The sequence below is a fragment of the Oncorhynchus mykiss genome, chromosome 15 (genome assembly GCF_013265735.2).
Source record: "Oncorhynchus mykiss isolate Arlee chromosome 15, USDA_OmykA_1.1, whole genome shotgun sequence".
Taxonomy (NCBI): domain Eukaryota; kingdom Metazoa; phylum Chordata; class Actinopteri; order Salmoniformes; family Salmonidae; genus Oncorhynchus; species Oncorhynchus mykiss.
Genome location: NC_048579.1, coordinates 75067783 through 75077316, shown reverse-complemented (window position 1 = coordinate 75077316; position 9534 = coordinate 75067783). Strand labels below are relative to the sequence as shown.

General features: G+C 39.1%; 1 protein-coding gene across 6 annotated transcripts in view; it reads right to left on the bottom strand.

The window, feature by feature from the left end:
• Positions 1-8107: 8107 nt before the first annotated feature.
• The window catches only part of LOC110510748 (nuclear protein MDM1), a 37376-nt gene continuing 35949 nt past the window's right edge, over positions 8108-9534 (bottom strand). For 4 of the 6 annotated variants that reach the window (XM_036945394.1, XM_036945391.1, XM_036945392.1 and 1 more), the window contains one exon: positions 8174-8503. In XM_036945394.1, the coding sequence (XP_036801289.1) occupies positions 8394-8503 (110 nt within the window). In that variant the 3' untranslated portion in view covers positions 8174-8393. Of the gene's footprint in view, positions 8504-9534 lie in introns of all 6 variants that reach the window. The other 2 variants (XR_005036238.1, XR_005036239.1) reach the window with 2 other exon arrangements.

The following is a 9534-nucleotide window of genomic DNA, read 5'->3' as shown; positions in this document are numbered from 1 at the left end:
TACCTGTTACCTGGGTGTGACAGACCAACCATGGTTCCTTCCTGGTAAATTACCTGTTACCTGGGTATGACAGAACAACCATGGTTCCTTCCTGGTAAATTACCTGTTACCTGGGTATGACAGACCAACCATGGTTCCTGGTAAATTACCTGTTACCTGGGTATGACAGACCAACCATGGTTCTTTCCTGGTAAATGACCTGACTATTACCTCGGTATGACAGACCAACCATGGTTCCTTCCTGGTAAATTACCTGTTACCTGGGTATGACAGACCAACCATGGTTCTTTCCTGGTAAATTACCTGTTACCTGGGTATGACAGACCAACCATGGTTCCTGGTAAATTACCTGTTACCTGGGTATGACAGACCAACCGTGGTTCCTTCCTGGTAAATTACTTGTTATCTGGGTGTGACAGACCAACCATGGTTACTGGTAAATTACCTGTTACCTGGGTATGACAGACCAACCATGGTTACTGGTAAATTACCTGTTACCTGGGTATGACAGACCAACCATGGTTCCTTCCTGGTAAATTACCTGTTACCTGGGTATGACAGACCAACCATGGTTCCTTCCTGGTAAATTACCTGTTACCTGGGTATGACAGACCAACCATGGTTCCTTCCTGGTAAATTACCTGTTACCTGGGTATGACAGACCAACCATGGTTCCTGGTAAATTACCTGTTACCTGGGTATGACAGACAAACCATGGTTCCTGGTAAATTACCTGTTACCTGGGTATGACAGACCAACCATGGTTCCTGGTAAATTACCTGTTACCTGGGTATGACAGACAAACCATGGTTCCTGGTAAATTACCTGTTACCTGGGTATGACAGACCAACCATGGTTACTGGTAAATTACCTGTTACCTGGGTATGACAGACCAACCATGGTTCCTTCCTGGTAAATTACCTGTTACCTGGGTATGACAGACCAACCATGGTTCCTTCCTGGTAAATTACCTGTTACCTGGGTATGACAGACCAACCATGGTTCCTTCCTGGTAAATTACCTGTTACCTGGGTATGACAGACCAACCATGGTTCCTGGTAAATTACCTGTTACCTGGGTATGACAGACAAACCATGGTTCCTGGTAAATTACCTGTTACCTGGGTATGACAGACCAACCATGGTTCCTGGTCAAAATGCCATCAGAAGGTATTCATACCTCTTGACATATTATTGCACATTTTTGTTGTGTTACAGCCTGAATTCAAAGTGAATTAAATGTACTTTGATTCTCACACATTTACCCCATAATGACAAAATGAAAACATGTTTTTAGAAATGTTTTGCTCATTTATTGAAAATTAAATAAACAAATATCAAATTTACATAAGTATTCATACCTCTGAGTCAATACATGTTGAAATCAGCGATTACAGCTGTGAGTCTTTCTGGGTAAGTCTCTAAGAGCTTTGCACACCTGGATTGTACAACATTTAAAATTCTTAAAGATCTGTCAAATTGGTTGTTGATCATTTCAAGATAGCCATTTTCAAGTCTTTCCGGAGATTTCCAAGCTGATTTAAGTCAAAACTGTAACTCAGGAACATTCAATGTCATCTTGGTACGCAACTCCAGTGTATATTTGGCCTTGTGTTGTATGTTATTGTCCTGCTGAAAGGTGCATGCATCTCTCAGTGTCTGGTGGAAAGCAGACTGATCCAGGGATCCCTCTAGGATGACATTTTTTATCCTAAAAAAACTCCCTAGTCCATGCCGATGACAAGCATACCCATAACATGATGCAGCCACCACCATGCTTAAAAATATGAAGAGTGGTATTCATTGATGTGTTGTATTCACCCTAAACATAACACTTTGTATTCAAGACAAAGTTAATTTCTTTGCCACATTTTTTGCAGTATTACCATATTGCAAACAGGAGGCGTGTTTTGGAATATTTTTTATTCTGTAAAGGCTTCTTTTCCCTCTGTGATTTAGGTCGGTGTTGTGGAGTAACTTCAATGTTGTTGATCCATCCTCAGTTTTCTCTTATCACAGCAATTAAACTCTGTAACTGTTTTAAAGTCATCATTGGCCTCTTTGTGAAAATCCCTGAGCGGTTTCCTTCCTCTCCGGCAACTGAGTTAGGAAGGACACCTGTATCTTTGTAGTGAATGGGTGTATTGATACACCTTCTAAAGTGAAATTAATAACTTCACAATTCTCAAAAGGTTATTCAATGAGTCTGCTTTTATTTATTTTTTACCCATCTACCAATAGGTGCCCTTCTTTGCGAGGCACTGGAAAACCTCCCTGGTCTTCGTGGTTAAATCTGTGTTTGAAATTCACTGCTCGACTGAGGGACCTTACAGATAATTGTATGTGTGGCCACTCCGGTTATACAAACCCAAAAATCATGTTAAAACACTATTATTGCACACAGAGTGATGAGTCCATGCAACTTTCTATGTGTCTTGTTAAGCACATTTTTACTCCTGAACTAATTTATCCTTGCCATAACAAAGGGTTTGAATACGTATTTACTTTTAATTTGCATAAATTCTAATTCTACTATGACATTATGGGGTATTTAATTTGCATACATTCTAATTCTACTATGACATTATGGGGTATTTAATTTACATAAATTCTAATTCTACTATGACATTATGGGGGTTATTTAATTTGCATACATTCTAATTCTACTATGACATTATGGGGTATTTAATTTACATAAATTCTAATTCTACTATGACATTATGGGGTATTTAATTTGCATACATTCTAATTCTACCATGACATTATGGGGGTATTTAATTAGCATATATTCTAATTCTACTATGACATTATGAGGTATTTAATTTGCATAAATTCTAATTCTACTATGACATTATGGGGGTATTTAATTTGCATAAATTCTAATTCTACTATGACATTATGGGGGTATTTAATTTGCATACATTCTAATTCTACTATGACATTATGGGGGTATTTAATTTGCATAAATTCTAATTCTACTATGACATTATGGGGGTATTTAATTTGCATAAATTCTAATTCTACTATGACATTATGCGGTATTTATTGTGTGTTGGGACAGTGACATAAAATCTCAATTGAATCCATGTTAAACTCACGCTGCAAGACAACAAAATGTGGAAAAAGTCAAGGGGTGTGAATATATATATATATATATTTTTTTTACCTTTATTTAACTAGTTAAGTCAGTTAAGAACAAATTCTTATTTTCAATGACGGTCTAGGAACAGTGGGTTAACTGGTCTAGGAACAGTGGGTTAACTGGTCTAGGAACAGTGGGTTAACTGGCCTAGGAACAGTGGGTTAACTGGCCTAGGAACAGTGGGTTAACTGGCCTAGGAACAGTGGGGTTAACTGCCTAGGAACAGTGGGTTAACTGGCCTAGGAACAGTGGGTTAACTGCCTGTTCAGAGGCAGAACGACAGATTTGTACCTTGTCAGCTCGGGGATTTGAATTTGCAACCTTCCGGTTACTAGTTCCAACACTCTAACCGCTAGGCTACCCTGCCTGCCCCAATATCTTCTGAAGGCTCTGTTAAAGGACTAGGGTGCTATTTTGGGAAACATGTTGATTAAATGAAACACGTCCATCACCTACGGAACAACAATATTGCAGTGGATTGCTACAAAAGGCTATTCTATGTACAGGAAGTCAATGAGACAGCTGAATGCATACCGATTGTTCCAACATTTATTTAATATTTCCTCTCAACAGTTGTTGTATTCAAACACACAGTGTATATCTCTTATACAAACCTATACAACATGTTTAAATTGCATCAATGTTGATTCGTAGTAGCAGTAGTAGTGCATAATTCACTTTCCAACAAGGATAGTGTATCAAGAAATATATGAACAATGCAGAATCGATAATACAGTAAAAAGAAGTTATCGATAATACAGTAAAAAGAAGTTATCGATAATACAGTAAAAAGATAAGTTATCGATAATACAGTAAAAAGATAAGTTATCGATAATACAGTACAAAGATAAGTTATCGATAATACAGTACAAAGATAAATTACAATAAAAAAGTGGTTCTGCATATAATAAAACAAAATAATTTAAAATAAATACAAACCTAGTTCTTTACACTTCATTCAATACATTATTACAAAACATCTGAACTAAATTCATACAAATAGGGAGGGTATCCCAGACACTCTGGTTATATACACCCAGATTCAACCTAGTAGTCTGGTTATATAAACCCAGATTCAGTCTAGTAGTCTGGTTATATACACCCAGATTCAGTCTAGTAGTCTGGACACTCTGGTTATATAAACCCAGATTCAACCTAGTAGTCTGGACACTCTGGTTATATAAACCCAGATTCAGTCTAGTAGTCTGGACACTCTGGTTATATAAACCCAGATTCAACCTAGTAGTCTGGACACTCTGGTTATATAAACCCAGATTCAACCTAGTAGTCTGGACACTCTGGTTATATAAACCCAGATTCAACCTAGTAGTCTGGTTATATAGACCCAGATTCAACCTAGTAGTCTGGACACTCTGGTTATATAAACCCAGATTCAGTCTAGTAGTCTGGTTATATAAACCCAGATTCAGTCTAGTAGTCTGGTTATATAAACCCAGATTCAACCTAGTAGTCTGGACACTCTGGTTATATACACCCAGATTCAGTCTAGTAGTCTGGTTATATAAACCCAGATTCAACCTAGTAGTCTAGACACTCTGGTTATATAAACCCAGATTCAGTCTAGTAGTCTGGTTATATAAACCCAGATTCAGTCTAGTAGTCTGGTTATATAAACCCAGATTCAACCTAGTAGTCTGGACACTCTGGTTATATAAACCCAGATTCAGTCTAGTAGTCTGGTTATATAAACCCAGATTCAGTCTAGTAGTCTGGTTATATAAACCCAGATTCAGTCTAGTAGTCTGGACACTCTGGTTATATACACCCAGATTCAGTCTAGTAGTCTGGACACTCTGGTTATATACACCCAGATTCAGTCTAGTAGTCTAGACACTCTGGTTATATAAACCCAGATTCAGTCTAGTAGTCTGGACACTCTGGTTATATAAACCCAGATTCAGTCTAGAAGTCTGGACACTCTGGTTATATAAACCCAGATTCAGTCTAGTAGTCTGGTTATATAAACCCAGATTCAGTCTAGTAGTCTGGTTATATAAACCCAGATTCAGTCTAGTAGTCTAGACACTCTGGTTATATAAACCCAGATTCAACCTAGTAGTCTGGACACTCTGGTTATATAAACCCAGATTCAACCTAGTAGTCTGGACACTCTGGTTATATAAACCCAGATTCAGTCTAGTAGTCTGGACACTCTGGTTATATAAACCCAGATTCAGTCTAGTAGTCTGGTTATATAAACCCAGATTCAGTCTAGTAGTCTGGTTATATAAACCCAGATTCAGTCTAGTAGTCTAGACACTCTGGTTATATAAACCCAGATTCAACCTAGTAGTCTGGACACTCTGGTTATATAAACCCAGATTCAACCTAGTAGTCTGGACACTCTGGTTATATAAACCCAGATTCAACCTAGTAGTCTAGACACTCTGGTTATATAAACCCAGATTCAGTCTAGTAGTCTGGTTATATAAACCCAGATTCAGTCTAGTAGTCTGGTTATATAAACCCAGATTGTCTAGTAGTCTGGACACTCTGGTTATATAAACCCAGATTCAACCTAGTAGTCTGGACACTCTGGTTATATAAACCCAGATTCAACCTAGTAGTCTGGACACTCTGGTTATATACACCCAGATTCAGTCTAGTAGTCTGGTTATATAAACCCAGATTCAGTCTAGAGGTCTGGTCATATAAACCCAGATTCAACCTAGTAGTCTGGACACTCTGGTTATATAAACCCAGATTCAGTCTAGTAGTCTGGTTATATAAACCCAGATTCAGTCTAGTAGTCTGGACACGCTGGTTATATAAACCCAGATTCAACCTAGTAGTCTGGACACTCTGGTTATATAAACCCAGATTCAGTCTAGAAGTCTGGACACTCTGGTTATATAAACCCAGATTCAGTCTAGTAGTCTGGTTATATAAACCCAGATTCAGTCTAGTAGTCTGGTTATATAAACCCAGATTCAGTCTAGTAGTCTAGACACTCTGGTTATATAAACCCAGATTCAACCTAGTAGTCTGGACACTCTGGTTATATAAACCCAGATTCAACCTAGTAGTCTGGACACTCTGGTTATATAAACCCAGATTCAGTCTAGTAGTCTGGACACTCTGGTTATATAAACCCAGATTCAGTCTAGAAGTCTGGACACTCTGGTTATATAAACCCAGATTCAGTCTAGTAGTCTGGTTATATAAACCCAGATTCAGTCTAGTAGTCTGGTTATATAAACCCAGATTCAGTCTAGTAGTCTAGACACTCTGGTTATATAAACCCAGATTCAACCTAGTAGTCTGGACACTCTGGTTATATAAACCCAGATTCAACCTAGTAGTCTGGACACTCTGGTTATATAAACCCAGATTCAGTCTAGTAGTCTGGACACTCTGGTTATATAAACCCAGATTCAGTCTAGTAGTCTGGTTATATAAACCCAGATTCAGTCTAGTAGTCTGGTTATATAAACCCAGATTCAGTCTAGTAGTCTAGACACTCTGGTTATATAAACCCAGATTCAACCTAGTAGTCTGGACACTCTGGTTATATAAACCCAGATTCAACCTAGTAGTCTGGACACTCTGGTTATATAAACCCAGATTCAACCTAGTAGTCTAGACACTCTGGTTATATAAACCCAGATTCAGTCTAGTAGTCTGGTTATATAAACCCAGATTCAGTCTAGTAGTCTGGTTATATAAACCCAGATTCAGTCTAGTAGTCTGGACACTCTGGTTATATAAACCCAGATTCAACCTAGTAGTCTGGACACTCTGGTTATATAAACCCAGATTCAACCTAGTAGTCTGGACACTCTGGTTATATACACCCAGATTCAGTCTAGTAGTCTGGTTATATAAACCCAGATTCAGTCTAGAGGTCTGGTCATATAAACCCAGATTCAACCTAGTAGTCTGGACACTCTGGTTATATAAACCCAGATTCAGTCTAGTAGTCTGGTTATATAAACCCAGATTCAGTCTAGTAGTCTGGACACGCTGGTTATATAAACCCAGATTCAACCTAGTAGTCTGGACACTCTGGTTATATAAACCCAGATTCAGTCTAGAGGTCTGGTTATATACACCCAGATTCAGTCTAGTAGTCTGGACACTCTGGTTATATAAACCCAGATTCAGTCTAGTAGTCTGGTTATATAAACCCAGATTCAGTCTAGTAGTCTGGACACGCTGGTTATATAAACCCAGATTCAACCTAGTAGTCTGGACACTCTGGTTATATAAACCCAGATTCAGTCTAGAGGTCTGGTCATATAAACCCAGATTCAACCTAGTAGTCTGGACACTCTGGTTATATAAACCCAGATTCAGTCTAGAGGTCTGGTCATATAAACCCAGATTCAGTCTAGTAGTCTGGACACTCTGGTTATATACACCCAGATTCAGTCTAGTAGTCTGGACACTCTGGTTATATAAACCCAGATTCAGTCTAGTAGTCTGGTTATATAAACCCAGATTCAGTCTAGTAGTCTGGTTATATACACCCAGATTCAGTCTAGTAGTCTGGACACTCTGGTTATATAAACCCAGATTCAGTCTAGTAGTCTGGACACTCTGGTTATATAAACCCAGATTCAGTCTAGTAGTCTGGTTATATAAACCCAGATTCAGTCTAGTAGTCTGGTTATATAAACCCAGATTCAGTCTAGTAGTCTGGACACTCTGGTTATATAAACCCAGATTCAGTCTAGTAGTCTGGTTATATAAACCCAGATTCAGTCTAGTAGTCTGGTTATATAAACCCAGATTCAGTCTAGTAGTCTGGACACTCTGGTTATATAAACCCAGATTCAGTCTAGTAGTCTGGACACACTGGTTATATAAACCCAGATTCAGTCTAGTAGTCTGGTTATATAGACCCAGATTCAACCTAGTAGTCTGGACACACTGGTTATATAAACCCAGATTCAGTCTAGTAGTCTGGTTATATAAACACAGATTCAGTCTAGTAGTCTGGACACTCTGGTTATATAAACCCAGATTCAGTCTAGTAGTCTGGTGTGCATTGTGGAGGGGGGGGGTCAGTGCTTCCTGTTATCTCTTCCCCCAGAAGTCATCCTTCCTCCTCTTAACAGTAGTGCACTACATAGGGAATAGGGTTCCATTTGGAATGCACTGTGAGGGGGGGCAGTGCTTCCTGTTATCTCTTCCCCCAGAAGTCATCCTTCCTCCTCTTAACAGTAGTGCACTACATAGGGAATAGGGTTCCATTTGGAATGCACTGTGAGGGGGGGCAGTGCTTCCTGTTATCTCTTCCCCCAGAAGTGGTCCTTCCTCCTCTGGGCTCGGTCCAGGACCTGGGAGGCCATAGAGCAGGACGCTGCTGACCTGGATGAGATCTGGGACATCCTGTCATCTGGAGGGTTCACCAAGGGTCAGAGGTTAGCCAGGTCGGGGAGAGAGTGATCGGCTGACTCCCAAAGATTTAGAACCTCAGCTATGTCATAGAGATATTGAAGCAAATGTCTCATTTGATTTAGTGTAAGAGGTCACTTCCCTTGCATCAAGACTTTAACACTGAAATGACCCCTAAACCTGACTTTAACACTGAAATGACCCCTAAACCTGACTTTAACACTGGAATGACCCCTAAGCCTGACTTTAACACTGGAATGACCCCTAAGCCTGACTTTAACACTGGAATGACCCCTAAGCCTGACTTTAACACTGAAATGACCCCTAAGCCTGCCTTTAACACTGAAATGACCCCTAAGCCTGACTAACACTGAAATTACCCTTAAGCCTGACTTTAACACTAAAATGACCCCTAAGCCTGCCTTTAACACTGAAATTACCCCTAAGCCTGCCTTTAACACTGAAATTACCCCTAAGCCTGCCTTTAACACTAAAATGACCCCAAAGCCTGACTAACACTGAAATGACCCCTAAGCCTGACTTTAACACTGAAATCACCCCTAAGCCTGCCTTTAACACTGAAGACCAACATCAGCCTAGTTAGTCTACTTGTGATAAACTGAGCTTTAACTTATCCAGAAGTCCAGGACACCAGAGGGGTATACTACAGAACAGGATAAAGGAGTTAGCCAGTTGAAAAAATAAAATATATATTTATAAGCCTGAAATGGGCATCGTCTAAATGATTCAACAACCAAAATTTAAGTTTAGGTTTCTAAATTAACCAGAAAATGTACCTATTATCAGACTAATGTGAAGAAGCTTGTTACTGCTACATTACCTTCATTATCAGACTAATGTGAAGAAGCTTGTTACTGCTACATTACCTTCATTATCAGACTAATGTGAAGAAGCTTGTTACTGCTACATTACCTTCATTATCAGACTAATGTGAAGAAGCTTGTTACTGCTACATTACCTTCATTATCAGACTAATGTGAAGAAGCTTGTTACTGCTACATTACCTTCATT